General features: G+C 40.5%; 1 protein-coding gene across 5 annotated transcripts in view; it reads right to left on the minus strand.

Moving 5' to 3' along the window:
* The window catches only part of GPALPP1 (GPALPP motifs containing 1), a 32047-nt gene that overhangs the window by 1044 nt on the left and 6070 nt on the right, over positions 1-24933 (minus strand). Inside the window, exons 2-7 of one of the 5 annotated variants that reach the window (XM_067563149.1) lie at positions 21927-22059; positions 19969-20067; positions 7633-7741; positions 2149-2283; positions 1801-1965; positions 1285-1380 (exon numbers count right to left, since the gene is read on the minus strand). In XM_067563149.1, coding sequence (XP_067419250.1) covers positions 1285-1380; positions 1801-1965; positions 2149-2283; positions 7633-7741; positions 19969-20067; positions 21927-22059 — 737 coding nt within the window. Of the gene's footprint in view, positions 1-1284; positions 1381-1800; positions 1966-2148; positions 2284-7632; positions 7776-19968; positions 20068-21926; positions 22066-24933 lie in introns of those variants that run through there. The other 4 variants (XM_067563150.1, XM_067563148.1, XM_067563152.1 and 1 more) reach the window with 4 other exon arrangements.

Below are 24933 nucleotides of genomic sequence, written 5' to 3' on the forward strand. Positions count from 1 at the left end.
GCTCTTTAATTTTTTTTCTGCTGTTTATTCCTGACCTACAGTCACCATCTACCAGTGACATCAGAAACTTGCTGTGGGAAACCATTAGACCAGAAGCCAGATTAATTCCTGGTGTGACTCTATTAAAGTCAGTGGAATTACATCAGACTACCAATGAAGTTGGCACTATTGTTGCAGGTGCTAAAATTAAGAAACCACTTTAAGATATAAAGCACTTTCCATAAAAGTGTCCTTGGTAGAAATCAGTAGAAGAGAAAAGGAAAAGGAGGAAAAGCCATTTGAAAATGACTTAAGAATTGTGCCTAAGCAGAACATTTTTCAAAACATTTTAAGAGGCATCTGCTAACCTTCAACAGTAATAGTACACGTATGTTTCTGTCTGGAAGGGGAGAGAATAAAATGCATTTATGTAATGCTCAAAACCGAAGAAGGAGCAGGCACTACAGAGAATTCAAAACCGCACACTAATAAATCTGGATTTGTAAGCCCTATAAATGACAAAAGATACATTGCCTAATGGACTACAAATAAACTGAGTGCATGATAAACTCAATTCTTCTAATATAAACCACAGTTGCAGTTCTCAGTTAATTGTTTTCCCTCAGGAGATTTGACTGTTTTCCAGCTGATGTCTATAGACCAGGGAGGGGAAGTTGTAGGACAGACAGTAGTCCATGATCTGAGGCAGTGGTGAGTGGGAGAGAGAAGTAATTGTATAGCTGCAAAGCTCAGATTTTTAATTGCCAATATTTGTCCATGAAAATTGTGACCGCTTCTGTAGAAACTAAGGAATATTTCAGAGTAAAAAATGTTACTGCAAAAGCAAACAATTATGGTATTGATCTGTTAGGCACATCAAGCCTCCTTTGGACAGTTCTGTATTTTAACCTTTCAATTAAATCTGTAATGCTGTTTTCTTCCAGGGATGCCTGTAATTCAGTGAAGTCTTTTACTGTTTGCACCGAGGCTGTCTATTCCCAGCAATGGAAGTTCTAACACAGGAATCATTTAAGTAAAACAAACAGAAACATAAGAAAACGCATATTAAAAACCTACACATACAAACTGACACACTTTTTTTTTTTTTTAGCAGCAGTGGAAGGGCCCAGTCCTGCTCTTGAAGGCAAGGGCAAATTCTTTAATAGCTTAAATGGCTGGAGTTTGGGCCCTAAAAGAAGAACTTAGTGATTTCACCAACAGTGCTAGGAATGAGAAATGGAAAGAGGGGGAAGAGTAAAGAATTAAAGGAAACCTCAGAAGAAAGCATTTTGTGCTTACACTTACATTATATGAAGACAGCTGCTCAGCCAGTCTCTTGTCTCTCCCTGATAATACAATTTCTTCATCACCTCTACTGGCTGACTTCGCCTCTTGCATTTCCTGATGAATGGAAGCAAATTGCAATTATTAGCAGGCAGCATACTTGAAGTAAGTGACAAATCTATATTTATCTTGCTTAAATATTAGGAGCAGGTCAAGAGGGAGCCTTTGCACCTCTGCCCCTCAGGCACTTTTGTTCTGCTTATTAAGAAACAGACTGGTCACACTGTATCTGGCTGTTCATTAAATTGGTATAGAACAATAGACTTCACAGGCTGTAGCAGACAGACTGAGAACGTTATGTAATGTAAGTAAGAAAATAACTCGTTTAGGTCTGAAATTTCTGTGTTTTGGGAACATAATAAGCTCTTATTATTTCCTTGAATAGCAGAGGTGATCATTAGTTTAGTTTCTCAGTCTTCTCAAACACTAACAACATATAGACTGTTTACACATGTATATGAATGAATAAATACTCACTTTGGTTTTCCTTTCTCTGTCAGCTGGAGTATCTGTCCAAACTGACTTATCTCCTGATTTCTCATCTGTTCTTCTCTTGAAAGTTCTTGGGCCAAACCCAAAGCCTTTCAATTCTGGTGGAAGCTCAGTCATCCAAGACTCCCTTGTAACTTGCTTGGACCCATCCTTTAAGAAAAAATCATAGTGGAAAAGTTCTTAAAAAATTGTGGGTTCTTCTAGGTAACATTTTCTTACGCACTACAGTCATTTAGCATCTTCAATACATACAACTGGGCTTGCTAAAATTCACAAACCTTTTTTAGGCTATGAAAACAGTGCACAGTCAACAACATTATTAATAAAACTTACATCCTCTGAAGAAGTAAGTTTTTCTTTCATTCGCTGAGCTCTGCGTTCAAAGTCTCTAGTTACATCGGATTCTACTGGTCCTTTTGCAGGCATTGGGCCTATGAGAGTATCTTCTTCCTCACTGCTATCTGTTGCCTTCCAAAAATAAAATAAGACATCCATCAACCATAATAGGTCACTATAGAAATCTTCTTAGCTACATAAATGGATGTACTATTGTCTGTATAATGATTCACATAAAGGCCGATAGTCTTCTCAAATAGGCCACTGACCAATAACTCTTCAATTCATATTAAGAAACAGAGGTGTGTACATGTATTATAAATACACACAACTTATGTATCCAAGCATTTTTTTTTAAAAGCGGTGCAGTTCCAGCTCTACCTCCTATTGCCTTTAACAGAAACCAAATTACTTCTAATCTCTAGACTTCTGAAAGTGTCATCAGTTGTGGCCAATAGAATTCTTGCCAGAGACACATTAATAATGCACTTTTTTGTTTCAGATATGTAGCATACTCAACATCAAAGTAGTATCATCTTTTGATACTCTACTCACGCTCCTGTAGATCCAGTGACAGATGATTAAGGTCAGGAACAATTGAAGTGTACATGTACAACTCTAATACCATGGGCCCCAATATATTCTCCATTACTGCCATCAACATTCTGAATGCATTGCCATAGGTATGCATTGCATTTTACAGAGCAAGTAGAGGTTAGAATCTAAACTGCTCATAGCAAGACTGGATTCTGGGAGGATGACAACAGGAAAGGGTGGGGGTGGAAAGAAGGAAGGAATTCACAGAATATATTTATGGAATTGCTTCACTGGTACAGCACATGCTGTACTAATTCCTGGACAGGATTTTGCTTTTTAAGATTCCCTTTCAACGTTGTTGAAAATGGAATTTATATGATTGGAAGGATTGTTGGAAAACTCAGATTTGAAGGAGGCTGGATGGAGTACAGACTAAAGGGAGACATTCGAGATGTAGAGCGCTGAATGGGAGATGGTGCAGGAGTCCTAAGAGAAAATAACTAAGTTAGATGGAAAGGGGAGGACACAGGCTCTGCAAAAGAGACTGGCAAGTGACCAGTGATGAACTGTAGGAAGAGGCAGAATTGTGCAGAGCCTTGAAAATGAGAAGGAGTTTGACATGGATGTGAATGTGATGCCGGTGATGTGGAATAGATGCATTCAAGTGGAAGATAAGAGTGGTGGTAGAATTTTGGAAGGAGTCGAGGGGAGTGAAACAGGTGTGAGGCGGCCCACAAAGGAAGAGGTTAGGGCATGTATGTGAGACAGCCCCTTAGCAAAGGGTCCCCTGTTCTTTGCAAACAACTCTCATCTGACCTGCCCAACACACTACACCAAACGTATGTCTAGCAGGGAATTTATCCAGAGGGGCTAACATGTAAGGTATCTACAGAAAGCCTGTAACTTACCAAGACTCATTATTGAGTTATGTACGTATTGAGAATATTTAAGGAATCATATAAGTAAAAGTTAGCCACCAGGGGATACTATATCTTTGTGACAGCCCATTCAAGCAGGAGGCACTTGCCACTCCTCCCCAGTTAGCTGGTGATGTAATACAGAGGCTCCATCGCTATAGGATGGAGCAAGGCTAGACTATCAACTGAAAACCGTCAGAGACAAATGCGAACAATCAAAACCACATGGAAGGGGGAAAAAATTACACAAGCTAAGGGATTGCCCTACCTAAGAACAGAGACAAGACTTTCAATATAACACAGGGTGGGGAGAGGCACTCTCGATCCATTCACCAAGGAGACATCTTGTGGAATAGATACTTTCATGAAAAGTTTCGATCCTGGTTCCTGTGAAGCCAGCCAGCTCTGCAACAGACTGAACTTTGGGGGCTGGGGAGACAACTATTTTAATGGACAGGACAGGAAAGGTAACTTAAGTGTAGATCCAAGTTCATGATTTATGATTTTGTATTGTAACCATGTATCCATCTCTGGTTTCTAGTGACAACTCTATTCTTTGTTAAATAAACCTACTTTTGTTTTATAATAAATGCTCACAAGTGCGGTGTCACCTTAAATGACTGCTCCTGTGGAACACTAATAAACACTGCTTGTGGGGGGGGGCAGAGGCCCTGGAGTCCCTGAGTAGCCAATGTAGGGGCTGGATATCACAGGGAAACAATTCAAAGGGATTCACCGACTGGGGCATATCTATTGTTAACCTACAAGGGGACAGCGCTGCCATAACCCATAGGAGAATGCCTGAGTGGTGAACAAGCTGGGGGCGTTAGGGAAGTTACAACCGCTGTAAGCGAGGTTACCTCTTGCTAGAGGCAGGGGGTAACAACATGACCAACAGTCCAGGGTACTCTGAAAACCATCCCACTGGACAAGGACATTTCCCTCCTCCCAGGCAGTATGGAAAACAAGGAATCCAATTTGGATATTTTGTAATAGAAGAAGTGGCAGGCTTTAGACACACCCTGAATGTTAGGCAAGAGAGTAGGATGTCAATGAGGTTGTGGGTCCACAAAACAGACAACTGTAGAATTATCTTATATGACAGAATAGGGATTTATTTGGATGTGAGGTGGTTTTGATTGGGCATGCTGACTCTGGTATAGTCATGAAAACGGGAAGAGCTGGGCAGGATGGTGTATCAGCCTGCATCCAATGGAGTTGGGAGGCTGAGGAGGACAAGGATGATTATCCTTTCAAAACCCGAATACTGTCTGTGTAATAGCATCATCTCGACTTTTATGCCCTAAAACTTTTTAACTGATTTAAACTGAGTATTGAATGAACTACTACTGCAGCAGTTTGTTGTTTCTCAACATGCGGCACAAAGGGGTAGGAAAAAAAATCAAAATTTTAAGGTTTAATAAATTATTGTAAATTGGTTGAAGATGAAAGATAAAGAAATTCCATGCAGAGTTTTAATTGAAGTCAGTCTCATTTCCTCTCTCATTAAAGTTAAGTTCAACTCCTACCTCCTATCCCCAACTACATGCACTTAAACAAATAAAAAAAATACAAAAGTATTTGGAGAGAGAATTCAACAGAAAATTACAACAGAGTCAACAGGGCACAAGCTGTCTCTGAAGATAAGAAAAACCTAGTATTGCCAAACTGAATAATAATAATAAAAGTAAAATGATCTCAATGTGGAAAATTCATACCCTCTACAACAAGTGTCATATGAACAAATAGTATCATTCACAGTCACAGCAGATGAGAACAAAATCTTCGGTTTATCAGTTGAAACTAGAAAAAAATCAGCAATAAATTAAGTTTCGGTGTAACAAACACTTCACTTGACACCTGCCCTGGAGATATGTATTTAATAAAGAAGTAATCTTTTTACATTTCTGTTTGAAATTTATAAACAGCCCAATTTTGACATCTCTGCAACTAGACATCTGTCAATATGACAAACTGCTTAATCATTATTTGCAGTTATGACCATTTTTTAAACATCAGGCTATCTTTCTTCATTATAAATCATAACAATGTTTGCTGTAGGAGGTAGCAGAATGATAAATACACAAAGTGCTCATAAAAAAAGCTTTGTTTCAAAACAGCATTTGTAGTCTAGTATTTTCTGGGGCCTTACACTGAAAACTGAAATGCTTCAGAATAAAGAAAAGTAGGTGCAAACACATGCTAACACTTACATGAAACAGTTACTTGATTTTGATACTGCACATATGACAACAATTCTGTCACATATGTACTGCCAGGGAAGGTTTAAGATATTACCTTGGAGCAGAGGTCCCTGCTAAGTTACGTATCAGCGTGAACTGAGCATTCAGAGGAAGTAGTGAGAAAGGAAAGACACAAAGGACAACAGGAAGAAGTAATGAAAAGCACAGGTTTGAAAGAAATCTCAAATATGGAATGGAGAGAATAAACGGGAAGAAAAATGACTATTTCCTATTCTCAAACACACCATAATCAGGCCAGTAATTGAGGAAGAGATGCAAAGGAGGAGGGGGGAGTGCTTAGGCCCAGTTTTTGCTTCCTTACTATGGATAAAGGGAGCATGTGAAGGTATATCAATTCTTTTTGTACCTTCAAAAAAACCCCACATACAATTCTGGACCCATCTACCCTCCAAGACTATGGCAATTGAAGAACCATTGACATATCACAAAAGACAACAGCAACTGAGAAAGTATGAGATTTTTAGATATGCTGTTCAAAACTCTGGGGGTTGATTTGTTAAAATAAATACAAAATGAACACCTTGGAGAAATTGTCATTGTTAAATAATCAGCACCTCTGCTCCTTCAAAGTAAGTGTGAGATCTCATCCTAACTAGTCTACTATCCATTTTAACAGCTCTTTATATGTAATATAAGAATCTTCTCAGTCCAGCACTAACTCACTTTCAGGGATTTTCTCTGGCAACCACAGGAGTTCAGGGATAGGTAGGAGTTTGGAGAGCAACCCCAGATTACTGCTTCTGTTCATGGTGCAAGAGTGAAGTTCCCAAGTATGGCTGGGAACTCCCCATCTCCCTTACTACTCAACTGTTGCTGGGAGTTGTCCCAGGGTTTCCAGGAATGTAGGTTAGAGCCTATCAAGCCAGGCTGACAAAAGGATGGGTATTTAATCTCTTCCTTTTTAACTACAGGGCGGATTTGGAGCCATGCAGAACATCTGACTCTCTCTCATAAAGACAGGGAAGCGAATGCTATCTGTTTGGGATTTGTTTGCATTTTGGCTCCTAGCCAGGGAAGCTTGCTTGAACTCTGCCACAATACCCTCTGGTCCAACATACCAGAAAAAAAAAGGCAAAGAGTGGGGGGAACGCCTGTTTGACCACAACTCCACAGCACGGCCTTTGTGTTTAATTCAGTCTATAACACTCCATCCTCCAGCAAACCAAGATAGATTAGACTTGATGTAGTAAAGAATAAGAAGTTTGCCACAGCTACTTCACAGCACTGACTGCTTGTACCCTCATCCCTCCTTTTCCCAAATCTCACAAGGGTTCCTCTTACTTCTTCCAGCTCCTTACTTCTATCCTCTTGCTCCTTGACAACTCCCCATCTTGATCTTTGCTGTTCCCAACTCATTTGTTAGTTAACAAAATTTAGACTGTAAACATGACAGGACAGGGATTATGTTTTTTCTAAATGTCATGAAATGCCTAGCATTCTCAAGCACAATATAAATAAAAAGGTGGGCAATCAGAGAAACCCACTTCTCCACTGCATAACCCCTTTCAGAAGGATTACAGTTATAGTTCAGAGGCTACTTGATTATTTAGATTAGAGTGACGCCCAAAATGAGACAGAGGCTTTCCACCCACAGGGCAAGACAAATCCCTGCCCTGTAAAGTTTGTGGTCTAAAACAAAATCTACTGTATTAAAAAGTTATTTCAATGGGCTTTAGATCAGGCCATCGGTTTGTTACAATCCTTCAAGATGCCAATGCACTATAAAGACAAGATGGATCTGTGCCATTTCAGTTTTTACAAACCTGTGTACGGAACTCTGAAGAAATAGAAGATCCTATGGAACAGCTGTTATCCTCAGTATACTGTTCAGGTTTCCTAAAACCAGGTGGTAAAGCAGGACCTATAACAGGCCTCAAAGAAAAAGAAGAATTCTCAATTCTTTTCCCTAATTAAAAAAAAAAATCAGCATGAAAAGCACATTTAAATAACAACATTTTATTGTTTTCAGCAAGAATCAATATTTGAACCGTAAGCAAGAACTGGTATTGTGACTTTTACAAACAAATACACTTTCAATATTTTCATTGATATTCATACATTTTCAGCTGTCTTTCTATGCATTACATTCACAAAGGGGATATCATCAACCTGAAAAATCACACTTCCATTTCCACATTCCAGGAGATTTTTAAAGTTATCACTTAAAAAAAAACCAAGTAGGTACTGTCTCTATTAAATACTTTCCATCTGTTTATCAAGATGGTCTCCACTATCCAAGTTTTTGTGTGATCAAAAATACCTCATTAGAGTTTAAGGCCAAAAACGACCAGCAGATCACTGAGTCTGACCTTCTGTCTATTCATATGCCAACAACAGCACCCACCACCCAAAATTAGACCTAAGGATTATTACACTATTATGTGCCACAGGCAGAAAATAGGAGGGACAGAGCTGCATCACTACTTAAGGCCCCCTTGATGGCAGGGAAATGATGAGGTGAGATATGCCCAGATAATCCTGGCAAGTGACCTGCACGCACACTCTGCAGGGGAAGGCAAAACCCCCCAAGGTCACTGCCAGTTTGACCTGGGGGAAAATTCCATCCTGATCCTACATATGGTGACCAGTTAGACCCTCAGCATGTGAGCAAGAACCAGCCAGCCAAACACCTGAGAGAAAGAATGCTTAGTGACACCTCAGAGCCATGGCCATCCTTGATGCTTCGAAGGTGATTAAACAAAACCACGCAGAATACACCGGGAGGGGGGGGGGGGGGGGAAGGGGAACGGAAAACAATCCCTTCCTGAGTCCTGCAGGTGGCCAGCTGAAACCTTGAACGTGAGATTTCAGGAACAGAGGAAGTGAGCCCCAGGACTGTTGAATTATGCTTTTATTAACTCTGGTATAATCTAATCAATTAAGTCTTGCAGTGCTGATGCTATTGCTAAGCATTCAACCAAAACAAAAATAATCTTACCAAACCCCCTTCAGAGAGGATTACACCCACTAACAAAAGGAAGACGTAACAAGGGGTGTGCGTGTAAACAGGCGGTACCTGAAAGGTTCAGGGCAATCCTTGCCAAAAAAGTCAACGTGCTGTCGCAGCAGTGCCAGGAAGGGCAGGGTGCTGAGCATTCTACTGTCCTGCTGCCCCTACCTAGAGCCTCTGATTTACAAGAGTCTGCTACATGTGAAACTCCAACCCCCTCTAGCTGCTGGAATAGAGAACAAGCTTTTTGTCTTCTCTTCTGTTTCCTGACTACTAAGGCAGTGTCCACACAGGAAGGCTTTTTCATATAACTTGAGTGTGAATTTAAACAAATAAGGTTATATGGGTGGTACCCCTTATCTTGGTGTAAAAGTGCTTTTTTTGGTTTAGCTTATGTTGCTTGGGAAGGGGTTTGAGCCAAACAAACAAAAAAAGCTACTCTGGCTACGTCACTGCAGCTGGAGAGTGTGACTGCGAGTGTGGGTAGACAGACTTGTGCTAGGGCAGAGCTAGCACACTAAATAGCAGGGTGGATGTTACCAGACTGGCAGCGGCTTGGGTTAGCTGTCTGAGTCTAAGCTGATTAGCCTGAGCTGCTGCCTATGCTGCAGTGTCTGTACTGCTATTTTTAGCGTGCTAGGTCAGGCAGAACTAGCACAAGTCTGTCCACCCGTGCTGGGAACCACATCCCAGCTGCAGGGCAGACGTTCCCTCATAGATCAGAGTAGAGTATTGATGCTGGGGGTTATACCTGTATAACCCATAAAACTTTCTTACGCAGACAAAGCCTGAGAGAGAAGCAGACCTCAGCTACTCTACCCCGCTCCCATCTTGTAGGCTGTTCTAAGAAAGGGTAGGAAAATGGTTTTCAATACTGTATACCTCCCACAGCCTCCATTTCTGAAGTGTCTTCTGCATGAATAACTCTGCTGCTGCTGGAAAGCTCTGAGCAGCATGGAACCGACATGATTTCTTGACAGCTTCCTGGCTGCCCAGAGGATGGCGGAACTGCAAATGTGAATCTGAATGAAATCTTAATACGTTCTGGTGTTTGGCACAGCTTTGATGTCTATCTACGGACTCAAGAAGACAACAGGGCATCTGTTTACTTTTGGCTCATATGCAGAAGATTAGGTTTAGGAACATAAGAGCAGGAAACAATATTTTTTTAATGAAATTTTAAGTTATACAAAAATTCATGCACTAAGGATCCCACACCTGCCTAAGAGTTTCCCATTACCCACTGGATTTTTCAAGCTGTAGCTTGTGTTATGGTTGAAGATGCACTCTCTTCCCCAATCCTGTTTTTCTGATGCTTAACTTCTTCACAATTTGTACATTTGGGATTAAAACTTCTCATGTTTATTCTCAACTCTGATTTTAAGGTTTTTCTGAAAATATTCACAAGTTGAATTTTCATATTATAATACTGTTAGAGAGTGATATTCTTTTCAAAGCTAAAGAAAACTGTTCATCTATGTTTTGCACTTCACTAACTCAAAACAGTTGTTTTAAAAGAGGCAAGTTGTCATATATACAGTACTCAATTAAGAATATATGCTTTGACAAGTTTGAAAGATGTGTCTGAGAAATAAAGATGTTCTAAAGGAGTGGATACAAAGCAAACAGTATATCCTCATATACTTATAAGCCATCATATTGCAATATCCATGCACTGAAATCAAGATGCATGAATTTGTTTCAGCAATGAGACTAGATTGGGGCAGTGTTGTTTTGTTGCCCTTGCAACAGCCCAGGAGGGAGATTGCAATTAGAAGTCACAATCTCTTTCCTACTCTCCCTCCTGATCTGGGGAGGCAGTAAACAGGAGTACCTGTCACATAAGGCGCTCCCCAATTTGCCAGCATAGCTACACTGCCAGGTGCTGGGGAGCAGTGGAAGAGAGACTAGGTTCTACCTGCTCTCTGCCCTTTTCCCCTTCTTGTGCAAGAAGGGGAAGATAGCAGCTCTGCAAAGCCAGTTTCTATCCCTGTGCTGAAAGCAGTGCTATAGCATTCTGGTGCAAGTGGATCCCTTAATGCCCCTTTACTTCCTTGTGCCGGCATGCAGGATGGGACACAACCTGACCCCATATATTCAGTTAATGTACATTAACCCTAACTGTGCTTTGTTTAACTTGACCGTTTAGAAGCAAACCACTAAGTGGAAAAAAATCTAGGGGGAGGGAAGGAGGCACCAAAAGACTATGAAATTCTGAATACAGTAGATTCCGTTTAATAGCAATCCTCATGTTAGCAGCTTCTGGTTAATGGCAACATTTTGCTGGGAAACAATCCCATCCCACAAAGATCAATGTTAATGGAATCTGGATATTGGCAATGATATGCCATATATTAGCAACCTCTTTCTTTTAAAAAAGATGCACCCTGCATGCACATTTGCAGGGCTACAGCCAGGGAAGGAAGCGCTGATGCACTGCGCACACCCTGCACACAGTTTTGCGGGGCTGCAGCCAGGAAAAGAAGTGCTTCGCTGGCCACTGGTCTGGAAAACTGTCTGTGGCTGGTGGTCAGCTCATCCCAGTGATTTCTTCTTGGGTGGTAAATCAGCCTGCGCACAGGGACCACACAGGAGGTAAGCGGGTGCAGGCTGGCATGCGAGGCTGTGGGAAGGACAGTAGTGGAGAGGGAAGCTGCAGCCCAGATGTTGCTACCGCATGGTACCTCTCCCTGAACTCTCCAGGCTGTGCCCTGCTGGGGGCTTGCACTGTTGAAGGAAGTAAGTGCTGGGATGTGCTGAGTCCTGACCCCTGGAGAGAGCAGAAAGAAGTACGGTGCAGCCCTGTACTCCAGCATCCCTGATCCCCAGAGCAGGCCCCAGCATGCAGACTGCAGCCTCCGTCCCTGCTGATGCCCTTCCTGTAGCCAAGTTTACAGGGCTGCAGCCAGGAACGGCATGTCCCAGCATGTCTTTCCTTGGGTGCTGCTTCGCAAACTTACTTTCTGCTAATTAGCAACTGCCGATAATAGCAACTTTCTACTGGCAACCGAAGGGTTGCTAATAAGCGGAATCTACTCTATGTCAGAAAGTAGCCATGAAAGGCGCACAGTTCTCTGCTCTTTAGTTCACCTTTAAATAGCTGCCTTTCCCCACATGGACCCAACCCTGCTAGCCATGCTCATGTGAGCAGCCCCTTTGACAAACTGCATAAAGCTTTTAGGATCAGAATCTTTGGCTTTTTTAATAGAGATCATATTTTTATATGGCTGCGAGAACATCTCTTGTCCATGTGAAACATGCTTTCAGTATTTGTGCTGTGGTAGCATGAAGGAAATCACTGTACAAGGTGCTGTTTCACATTTACTTGAGTTTGTACAGGAAGGGGGAGAGGGAGGGCAAAAGTCACAGAGAGTTACTGATGTGCACGACTAGATGGTTCCAAATAATCTAAAGATTTAAAAAACATTATAAATTAATAAATAATAAAATCAACTTTCCCCAGCTGCTACCCAAGCTAGCCGTTGTTTGGCTGACTTCCTGTAGGTGTCACAACATGAAGTGATCTGAAGGGATTTAAAGGTAATGCCCTTTATAATGAAAGCAAGCCCTGAGATACCATATATTATCCTGAAATAATTATACAGCGATTTATACTATTTTTAAACTACACATTTGGAGACTGTTATATTGCATTACAAATGTCACAGCCCAGGTAAAGCTCTGTCTGCAGGATGCTCAGGGCTTGTTTGGGCCCATGTGTTTTTTAGGCTCCCTGAGTCTGAATAGAGTCCGGGCACCATCTTTGGGTCACTGGTCACACTCTTGGGATGCAGATCTTCCATCCAGCACCCACTCCTGAAAGTTCAACTGCCTAGACACTGACTTTAGTACTAGCTCTCCCAAGCGCCTCAGTAACTTAAGCACAGCCTTTCCCAGAGCACCAACCTCGTAGGCTATCTAGTTTACATTCACCTTTCCAGGGATACTTGATAGTTGAAGCACACAACACACAGGCTTTAAAGAAGTTCCCAAACCAGTCTCTCTTTAGTACAGACAGCACAAGAAATATACATATCTAGACAAAACAATACAAGACCTACACACCATCCCTGCTTCAGTTTCCTCAGCTCTTGAACATTCTTTGGGATCTGGGTCAATGTTTACTGATGGAGTTCGGATTCCTTCCTGTCTCTGTGCTCTCCTGCACATGGTTTCCTCCCTGGAACATGGAATATTTCTGGTCTCTTCCTCCTCTCTCTCCTTTAGCCAGCCTTCTTTGACTTTGGCTGGTCCCACAGTCAAAGATCCCCTCTGCAACAAAAACAAGCCCGGTTTGTTCCCCTCTCCTGCCCAACCTTCTCCTTGTGTCTGAGTCCCTCTAAGTTTTTAAAGGCTCTACCACCTGGAAAATCTTCTTCCCTGCAGCAACTCTTCAAACCTTCTTCCCTTCAGACAACCTAGGCAGAATTAGTTCTCATAGCTCAAGCTCTGTCAGGCGCCACAGGACTCAAATCCAGGCCTGCACCAGCCTTATCTTCTGCGTCACTGAGCTGCATGGGCAGACTAGGGAACTGCTGCTAATACCTCACCACAGAAATTACACCCACTGACTCAACATGGTCAGATGACTAACAGCAGACTGCTGATTGGACACCATCAGGTACAAGACTTCCTGTTCCTATCCCATTCCTTGTCTGGGCAACTAGTCGCTATGCCTGTTGCTGCCCAGACCTCTGAGACCTGGTCCCTGCTACCTACCATGTCTTGTTCCTGCTGTCTGCTTCCTTGCCCTGGCCAGTTGCTGATTCCGGCTTTGCCCCTTGGTGTGACTTCTGATTCTGACCCCTGGTGTGACCATAGCCCCGACTCTACTGCTGGCTCCAACCATAGATCATACAGCCCACATTACGGGCCCTAACAGACACCACACATAGCATATCCATTGTTTAGCCAGAGCTCAGTTGTTAAAGTTTAATTTGATTTATTTTATTTGTTCTGTAACTTCTTCCTGACCGGTGTGTTTGTATGAGTGAGAGGGATGTCATGGACCCTGCCAGCCCGTAGTTGACCTACTATACATTGCAATACTCAATGACACAATCTCATAAAATTAACCAGAATTCATATGTTGTACACAGAGAGATTCCCCAAATCATCTCAACAGGTTTAAACCTAGAGGAAACAGACATAATTCCTAATATATAGACATTCTCTCTCTATAAAAGTTCTCAAATTTGACACACTTTCAACTATGGAATTCTTGCAGACAGTAATGCTACAACCAGAACTGTTCAGCAACTGACTGGCTCATCTTCCTAACAATGACATTATTTCTGACAGGAAAATATTGGCTCATTTTATCTACCGACTCTTTATAGTATTGAGGAAGCAAACAGCACAGATGTCAAAAGCAAATCTGCAAGGAAGTCTCTGCTGCACATTTTATCTATGAACGTTCTCTTGAAAGTAGTGATTTCCTTACTGAATATCATTTTGAATTACACTGGAAAGAGCTGAGATTGATGTGAAGATTAGAAGGATGTCAGATGCAGTTAAATTCTAAATGGAAAATTAACAACTAGCTTTCTTCAATAGGTATTTTAGAATTGCATGTGGTTAAATGGGCTTTGTGTCTGACAAAAAGGCAAAAAACAATGCTGATTTAGTAAAACATGATTTTAACAAACACACATCATTCAGCATTGTTTACAAGTAGAAAACTAATGATCTGAATTTATTGACAAAACAACCATTGTAATAATACATGTCATATTATATTACATAGAAACAAATTAACATCTCAATCCTGCAATGAGTTCCATGTGGGTGGGCCCCTGCACTGGAGGAGTTAATTGGAGATTTTGGGTCTAAGGAGGCCACTGTAATATTAGACAATACCTATAAAATATTCAAAATAAATATTGAAAAAACACAAGCATATACCATGCAATAGTTTGTCTGTCTGATTCAGCTACTCTTTTTGAGGTTTATAGCCTCATAGACTCTAAGGTCAGAAGGGACCATTATGATCATCTAGTCTGACTTCCTGCACAACGGAGGCCACAGAACTTCACCCACCCACTCCTGTAATAGACCCCTAACCTAAGACTGAGTTACTGAAGATCTCAAATAATGATTTAAAGACCTCAAGGTACAGAGAATCCACCAGCAAGTGACCTATGCCCCATGCAGCAAAGGAAGAAAAAAACCCCACAGGGCCTATGCCAATCTGCCCTGGGGGAAAATTCCTTCCCGACCCCAAATATGGCAATCAATTAAACCCTGAGCATGTGGGCAAGACTCACCAGCCAGATACTCAGAAAGAATTATCTATAGAACTCAGAACCCACCCCATCTAACATCCCTTCACAGGCCTTTGAGCATATTTACTGCTAGTAACTGAAGATCAGTCAATTGCCAAATTAGGCTGTGCCATCATACCATCCCTTCCACAAATTTATCAAGCTCAGTCTTGAAGACAACTAGGTTTTTTGCCCCCATATTCCCCTTGGAAGGCTGTTCCAGAACTTCACTCCCCTGATGCTAAGAAACGTACATCTAATTTCAAGTCTAAGCTTCCTGATGGCCAATTTATATCCATTTGTTCTTGTGTGCACACTGGTGCTGAACTTAAATAACTCCTCTCCCTCTGTGATATTTATCCCTCTGATGTATTTATAGAGAGCAATCATATCTCCCCTCAGCCTTCTTTTGGTTAGGCTAAACAAGCCAAGCTCTTTGGGTCTCCTCTCATAAGGTAGGTTTTCCATTCCTCAGACCATCCTACTAGCCCTTCTCTGCACCTGTTCCAGTTTGCATTCATCTTTCTTAAACAAAGAAGACCAGAAGTGCACACAGTATTCCAGATGAGGTCTGACCAACGCCTTGTATAACAGTACTAACACCTCCCTATCTCTACTGGAAATACCTTGCCTGATGCATGCTAGGACTGCATTAGCTTTTTTCACGGCTGCATCATATTGGCAGCTCACAGTCATCTTGTGATAATACATCCAATACATCCAGAGTGGCTGTTTTTTTTAAGCTATCACACATGTTGAATTTTAGGCAGTTGAATATTGGTTTGAATAATTGGTTTGTGTGCGCTCTTCCTCTGTCACTTCCAACTGATGTGTCCCCAACTTATAGTGAAAGTTCTTGTTGTTAGTCCCTAAGTGCATGACCTTGCACTTTCCACTATTAAATTTCATCCTATTTCTTACTCCAGTTTAAGAGAGCATCCAGATCTTGTTGTATGATATCCCAGTCTTTCTCTGTATTAGCGATACCTCCAAACTTTGTATCATCCGCAAACTTTATTAGTACACTCACACTTTTTGTGCCAAAGTCAGTAATAAAAAGGTTAAATAAGATCCCAAGACCGATCCCCGAGGAACTCCACTAGAAATCTCCCTCCAGCCTGACAGTTCACCTTTAAGTATGACTTGTTGTAGTCTCCCCTTTAACCGGTTCCTTATCCACCTTCCAATTTTCATATTAATCCCCATCTTTTCCAATTTAACTAATAATTCCCCATGTGGAACCGTATCTAATGCCTTACTGAGATCTAGGTAAATTAAATCCACTGTATTCCCTTTGTCTAAAAAATCTGTTATCTTTTCAAAAAAAGGAGATCAGGTTGGTCTGGCACAATCTACCTTTTGTAAAGCCATGTTGTATTTTGTCCCAATTACCATTAACCTCGATGTCCTTAACTACTTTCTCTTTCAAAAATTTTTCCAACACCTTGCATGCTACTGAGGTCTAACTAACAGGACTGTAATTATCCGGATCGCTTTTTTTCCCTTTCTTCAAAATAGGAACTATGTTAGCAATTCTCCCGTCATATGGTACAATCCCTGAGTTTACAGATTCATTAAAAATCCTTGTTAATGGGCTTGCAATGTCACGTGCCAGTTCCTTAACTATCCTTGCATGGAGATTATTTGGACCCCGATTTGGTCCCATTAATCAGTTGGAATTTGGCTTCTACCTCGGATGTGGTAATTTCTACTTCCATATCCTCAAAACCATTAGCCCCCCCTGCCACTATCCCTAAGCTCTTCGTTAGCCTCATTAAAAAATGAGGCAAAGTATTTGTTTAGATATTGGGTCATGCCTAGATTATCCTTAACCTCCACCCCAGCCTCAGTGCTTAGCGGTCCCACTTCTTCTTTCTTTGTTTTCTTCCTGTTTATATGGTTATAGAACCTTTTACTATTGGTTTTAATTCCCTTTGCAAGGATCAACTCTACTTGGCTTTTGGCATTTCTCACTGTATCTCTACATGTTCTGACCTCCAAGAGATATCTTTCCTTGCTGATTCCTCCCATCTTCCACTCCTTGTAGGGTCTCTGCTTTCTCTTAATCACCTTTCTGAGATGCTTGCTCATCCAGTTTGGTCTACAGCCATTGCCTATAATTTTTTCCCCCTTCCTTGGGATGTAGGCTTCAGATAGTTCCTACAACTTTGACTTGAAGTAATTCCAAGCCTCCTCCACCTTTAGATCCATGAGTTCTTCAGTCCAGTCCAGTCCACTTCCCTAACTAATTCCCTTAATTTTTTAAAGTTAGCCCTTTTGAAATCAAAGACCCTAGTCACAGATCTTTTTTTGTTTATTCTTCCATTTAGTTTGAACTGAATTAGCTCATGGTTGCTCAAACCAAGGTTGTCCCCCTACAACCAGTTCTACAAGATCCTCACTACTCACCAACACCAAATCTAAAATGGCATCCCCTCTTGTTGGTTCAGCAACTATTTAATGAAGGAATCTGTCAGCTATCACATCCAGGAAAATCTGAGCCCTATTATTATTACTAGCACTAATCTTCCAGTCTATATCTGGGAAATTAAAATCTCCCATAATCACACAGTTCCCAGTAATATCTACTTCATTAAAAACATTAAGGAGGTCTCTATCCATACCTAAATCAGATCCCTGTAGTCTGTAGCACACTCCAAGCACTATCCCAGGGGAAGCTCTAGCAGTTTTCTTCCTCAATATGATTTTTGCCCCGATAGATTCTGTCTTATCCATTGCATCACTTCTAATTTCTTTACAATCTACTTCATCATTGATATACAATACTACTCTACCACCTTTGCCTTTACTTTTCTTTTCTAAGCAGCACATACCCAATCATACCTGTACTCCAGTCATGACTACTATTCCACCATGTTTCTGTTATCTCTATGATATTTGGTCTGCACCCATAGCTCTAGTTCCTCCATTTTATTACCCAGGCTCCTTGCATTGCTGTACAAACATCTTAATTTTTGCTGTTTGGCTTCGCTCACATTCCTTACAGGATTCCTTACAGTCATTCTACTGCCAGTATCGCCTATTTAGACTGGTATCTACACCATCGTTCCTCTTCATATCCATTCTTCTACCCACTCCTATATAATTTCCTATTTCATTTTCCTCCCTCTCAATGTTAAAATCAGGTGTGGAGATCACCTGGGCATCTCACAACTGTCTCCCCCAAATTCCTAATTTAAAGCTCTCTAATCAGTTGCTTTAACCTCCATCCTAGAAGTCCATTTCCCTCCCTGTTCAGGTGAAATCCATCCCAACAGAACAGTCCTCTGTCCATGAATGCCTCCAAGTGGCCATATATCCCAAAGCCCTCCTTATAGCACCACTGCCTGAGCCATCTGTTGATCATCAGAATCTTGTCACTGCTTTGTTGTCCTCCTCTAAGGACAAGCAGAATCCCACTGAAGATCACCTGAACCTCCATTTCTTTAAGAGTCTTCCCCAACCTAGCATAGTCTCCATTGAGTCATTCCAGGGAGAATCTAGCTGTATCATTTGTTCCCACATGAAAGACAATCAGTGGATTCTTTCCCACTACTGCTAGGATCCTCTCCAGCCTCAGGTCCACATCTCATATCCCAGCACTGGGTAGACAGCACAGGCTTCTGTTCTCCAGATCAGCTCTGGTTACAGGCCTGTCTGTTCTTCTCAGGAGGGAGTCTCCAATAACGTAGACCTGCCTTTTCCTGGTGACGGTGCGATTTTCCGGCCCTTCCCCTGGTCTATCTGGCTGCAAGTCTTCTCGTCTTCTTTTCTCCCTTTCAATCTTCAGCAACCCATCCTGGATCCCTCTGGGGCTCTTATTTGGTGGTATCTCCATTGGCTCATCCACTCTTTGCTTAGGACTATCTGATCTTCTCTTCTTCCTTGCTCTCCCACCTTTAGTTACCACTTGCTGCGCCTGTTCTTCATTTTCCAACTCTGTAAACCTGTTCCTGAGCTCTATTTCTCCTTCACTAGCCTGTCTTTTCCTCTGCCTGGTTCTTGTAGTCACATGCTTCCACTGGCCACTTTCCTCACCCAGCAGTCTCCCCTCAGAGTTCTTTGGTCCTGCTTCCATCTGCAAGTCTGGGTTTTTCCCTTCAGCCTCCTCATGCCTTTGCTCCATCATCTGCTCAAATCCTCTTCTAAACTCAACCAGAGAGTTCCCACCTGCATCTCCAAGCCCCAGATCTTCTTTTTCATCAGCTCTATCAGGCAGTACTTCATACAAACAATGCTCTTTTGTGGTAACCCCTGCAGGATCATGTATATCCCGCAGCTCCCACATCCAGTCATCTCCATTGTCTCTTCCACTACTTGGGTCACTACCACTGCTGCCTCTGTATCTGGCATAGCCTCCTCATCTATGTCCCATCAGTGAGAGAAAAAAAACCCAAAACACACACACACACACACAACACCCCACCAAAACAAACCCTCAATGACCATTGCAACAATACCAGAAACCTACATACTACCTCTCCAAACTCCCCTGTTTACAGCTCTGTTGGCTGACTCCTGTGCCACTGCAGCTGTGCCCCTGCCTGATTGGGTGGCTCCTTTTATAGGCCCCCTAATTAGGGTAGCCCCGCCCCCTAATCAGGCTCAGTTGCTCTCAGTGTCCCTTTGAAGGTGGGAGAAATTTGATATTCAAAATATGATCAGACAGTTCATATACAATTTTTCTTTTCTCTCCGACTTTCCAGAGGGTACATGGGGGTATTTTGTACTCAAATTACGAAGGAACACTGCTTGTGGAAGAAGAAATTCTAGTCACATAAATCACAAGTATAACTGAAGTGTTCACTGATAGAGCCACAAAATACTTTATTGAAAATAATTATGTTTTAATGAGAGGAACCTGAACACTATTCCGTTTTAATTACCTCTCTGGAGAATCATCCTGCTTTTTAAATCCAGGAGGAAGAGCAGGTCCAAAAAAGCCATCATCGTCGTCGTCATCTTCCTGAGCTCTTTTCTGTTTTCTACAAATACAGTGATTTAGCTTAATAATTACCCTGACATAGATGGCAATTATCTACACTTTAAAGGAAAAAAAACATAAAATGATTTCTAATAGTCTTACATTATGTACTATCTTGCTGTTACCATGGAAACACAGCATAAGAATCTGAAATAATTTCGACCAATTAAAAATTTGTTAGCATCAACCCAATTCTTAAACTGCCCTGACCTTTAAAAAAAGTTCAAAAATGTTATTGGTGCAGAAAGAGAAAGTCAAACAGTAAAATGCTGTAATGAGCTGTTTTCCATGCATAAAATAATTTTAACACCAGCATATTTCTTGCTACATTTTGACCATCATTCCAATACATTACTAGTACTTTTCCCAATCAAATTTTAGCTCAATCAATAAATAAGACAATGGAGAAAAAGCGGGGAATATTTACACTAACGATCATTACATGGAAATAGCATAATGCCCTCTAAGACCCCAATCGTGGAAAGACTTACATGTTTTTAACTTTACACATGTGATTAGTCCCTTTAAATTTGAGTATGTGCAATTTGCTGAGATTTGCTATTACAATAATTATTTCCATCCTTCAAATCAAAATAATCACACACACACACTTGTTTAAAACGTGATCAGTAGGAATTTGGCTGGTCCCTATATATGGTATTATGATGATATGCATTTTAGAAATGCCTAAGTTAAATACAGAATAGTCTAAAAAAAGAGATAAAAATGTCTAAGATAAACAGATAATAATTATGATGAACACAGTATCTAGAGGCCCAAACCAGTTCCCATTGATGTCAATGGAAAGACTCCTATTAATTTGTCAGAATATCAGAACTGGATCAGGCCTACAGGGAGTTGAAAACTGTTCACTATGTCACTGATATGATAATTTTCCCAGAGATCATCTATTTGCTCTAACACACTGATGTCATGATGATCTGAGTATTCTTACCATATACCTGTTCCTAAAACAGGTGCAGGATCTCCCATTCGTATGTTTATATTCATGCTGAGACAAAGGCCACATTTTTCAAGACTTTATGCCTAAAAAGTTAGAAGTGACAATTTTCAAAGACACTAAGCACCTCTAGTTCTTAACTTCAGTGAGATTTGTAGGTGCTTAGAACTTTTGAAAATTGCGCCACTTCTATTTAAGTGCCTAAATATGGATTTAAGAGTCTAAGTTTAAGTATGCAGGTTTGAAAATTTTGGCCCTTTTCTTTTTTAACCTCTAAATTACATTTCCACACCTCCAATATGCCTCTTAATATACATTTATATTAGGAAACACTCGTCTCAAAATTCACAGTCCACCCAAAGTCTAATACAGATGCCAAACATATCTTATTGCTAGCAAAGACATGGTTTATCAAAATACACTTCCGTGATCAGGTCCATCACAGACACTTTAACATTAGTATAACTAACAAGCCGCTTATTACTTTCTGCAGGAAGACTTGCTGTACTTTTGAAACAGACTTCACTAAATATTAAATTTCAGATTTCTAATAAAGCACCTCTATCATGCACATCTGTTGTGTATACACACAAATTAAAAGCACAATCTAAGAATGACACATATCATGCAAAATCAAAATGAAATGAACAATTTAGATTGCACTGAACAATCCAGTCACAGACACACTGATGAGGTGGCCACTATCACCCTGGAAATGGTGAGGGGACAATGTTAGCAAACTTTATCTTGGGGTGGCATTTGCTTTCTTTAATTGCATAATTTAGTCCCTTTCCCAGATTCTGCATCTGGGCTAATTCAGTCAACTCATCCTATGAGGTGGTCCAATTTCTGCTTATTTTACCAGTGTAAATACATCAATGACACACAAACAGACTGACTTGGGTACTGGACCAGTGTCCTGCTCCTCTTCAGAATCTATATTTGCTTCTCTGTGCAGAGGAGGAGACTCGGGGTCTTCATCACTGTCAGGCATTTCTGAGCTTTTTTTGTAGCCAGGAGGCAATGCTGGACCTGCAACTAAACATGAAGATTTAGTGTGGATATTTTATTAAATGATTTAAATGAATATTACCAATCTTGGGATCATCCAAACATGTACTTCATTGGATTTAACTTTATTTAAATAGTCCTGACTCTACAGAAGAGTTAAGAGAAATTGTTTGAAAGAAAACAAGACAAAAAAAGCAAAAAATGTCAGTAATCAAATTACTTTATTCACTCTGTCATGTTGCCAAAATACAACTAACTTCAGCACAACTACTCAAATCAAAAATAGGCAGGAAAAGACAAGAAACCATCACTTATCTTCAGACAGTGGAGAAGAGTTTCCTGCATAAGACAGCAGCAACTGCTAAATTATTACATATAAACTGGAAAGCCAAATTTGAAATAAAGGTTTTGAATCAAGTCATCATTTGAGACTTTTATTTCAGAAGAGTTACATCATTTGTGTTTAGACAGAGTGGGAGTCCACAAGTGATTGCAATGTAATTTCCATCCTGCTTTAGTAATGATTTAATAGTTAAGATCCAGACATAGCAAAGCATGTAAGCACAAGCTTAAATAATTTGCTGAATAGATTGATTTAAGCATGTGTTTTAAGTGCTTTGTTGAATTAGAGCCTAAATGAATAACTGATATCACAGGAATGGATGGCCATCATACTACTGGGCTTTTTACAATTTCACAATGCATTTTGAGGCATAAACTCCCTATGGCCTTTTGAAATTTCAAACACCAATTTTAAGGCAGACAGGAAAGGAAACTTATTCGGCTGGGAAAAGGTATAGTGAATTTTTACTACAGTCAAAGCACTAGAACAAGAGAAGATCAGGTACAATCAAGTCATATAAATGAAGACTAAAAGGAAATTACATCTACAATTAAAGAGCTGTGACCTTTTCAATTATAGAAAATAACCAGATCCATCTAGCAGCTCAACTTTTATGAAGCAAGTCTTAGACAAGAATGAGAAAGATTAAGGGGGACATTACACAACTCTATTTCATCACATAAGTAAAACACAAAACAAGAACATACAATTTACAAAGCAACCACAGATCTGTCTCGTTTCAGCTTCCTGTTTGCATAAGAAAATGAACTGAAGGCAAACAGTCCACTTCAACACCAGATATTTCTGGTGATTCATGTTAGAGTTGACAAGGGGAAAAAAAAAAAAGAATGGTAAGAAGTGAGCTTGGAATAAGAGACAGAAAAGAGGCCAGGGATTAATAAGCAATATATTGACTACTGTCAATATGCTTCCCATTTTAGTTTGTTTGATCAGTGTAACTGAACGTATGGCCCATTTTTGACCAATTCAAAATATATATATTTAAGACCCTAATCCTGAAAACACCAAGCAATTCTCAATTTTACACAATTTATATTCAGTGAGAGTACACACATGTAAAATTAAACCTATGTATAAATGTTTGCAGGATCAGAACCTAAATGAGAAAAGCATCCTACAGGTGTGACAGGCAATTATAGATGGGGCTGCTGATGCTAACTATTATTAAAGTTGCCCAATATTTCCCATTATAAGACCCTGTTTTCAGTTGCTTAACACTTTACCAAATATTAATTATTTGGGCTGAAGTTTTCCATGCCTGGTGTCTGTTTTGGGTTGAATTTTTTGGAAAATTTCAACCAGAATGGTTCAGCAATTTCCAAGAACAGAATTAAGGAAAAATACATTGCCAGAATTTTTTAACATGGGCAAAACAATCTTTTCTTTGAACAGATTCAGCACTCCCATGCTTTGAAACAGGGACTTAATTTGGCAGGGGTATGAACTTTGTGTCAAGGATGTACCTTTTGCCACCCCTTTGAAAATCTGACCAGATTTGGCCCATTTATAAGGCTTTGAAAAATCAGTTTCTGCATGGTCAGTAGAGATTTCTTCAATTTTAGCAGTTAAATTCCCTGAAGATTCCATCCAAAGTGATCATGCTCAAGCTTCTCACAGCTCTTATTGCTGACCAGGCTATGCATGTGCCATCCCTACAGAGTGACAAAACACACTCCCTCCAGCCCACGTCTTCAAAAAAGCAGGAAAACTCGTAATTGTTTGTCTATGAATAAAAATGACAATGGGAACGGGGAAGATGAGAGCTAGCTGTAGAAGTTTTAAGGACCGTGTGCATTTAGTGTTGTGATGACTTGTCTGTTAGAGTTAATAAAATTTGAAGATTTACAAAAAAAGAGTATGACAGCTGTCAGCCGGTAACTCATGAGATTGCTGCAATTCCAAATGTGAAACATTTATGTAACATTTAAGGTTTAGTTTAATAAAGTATAAGTGCTATTGTGTTTGTGTGTGTGATTTAGTTCTTACCATTTTAATGTACTGCTGCTGCATCTGCAGTTTGAGACAGGTAATGAGTATTATGTACTATTTCCTAACTTAATAAAAATTAAGTTATCTAAAATATTACACAAAGCATACCCTCTTAGATGTTGTAAAATGCTGTATTGAGTTGTAAATTAACATGTTTTAGTGATCAGATTTGCACCATTGTTTAAGAAATATGTGAAGAAGTATCAGTTGAAAACTCGATTTAAATCAATTATTTTCTCTTGGTGATTTATATCATGATTTAAATCAAATGATTTAAATCGCCCTGATTTAAATCAATCCATCCGGCTGCATAGGTGACAAACGGGAGGAAAGGAGTAGATTGGGATGAAGAGTCTAGTAAGACTGGGACAGGTTGGACAAGGAGACTAGGATGGGGGGAGGGGCGGGAAGAGCTCTGACAAGGAGCTAGGGTACAGGGAGAGAATGGGAACTGGCAAAGAGACAGCATGAAGGAGCCACAGAGGGAGCAGAATGGAGGGGAATTGAGGTTCAAGAAGGAGTCTGAGGAGGTGGGACTGGGA

This window comes from Emydura macquarii, unplaced genomic scaffold (assembly GCF_026122565.2).
Source record: "Emydura macquarii macquarii isolate MOO-44397 ecotype Brisbane River unplaced genomic scaffold, CSIRO-AGI_Emac_v2 contig_2473, whole genome shotgun sequence".
Lineage (NCBI taxonomy): Eukaryota > Metazoa > Chordata > Testudines > Chelidae > Emydura > Emydura macquarii.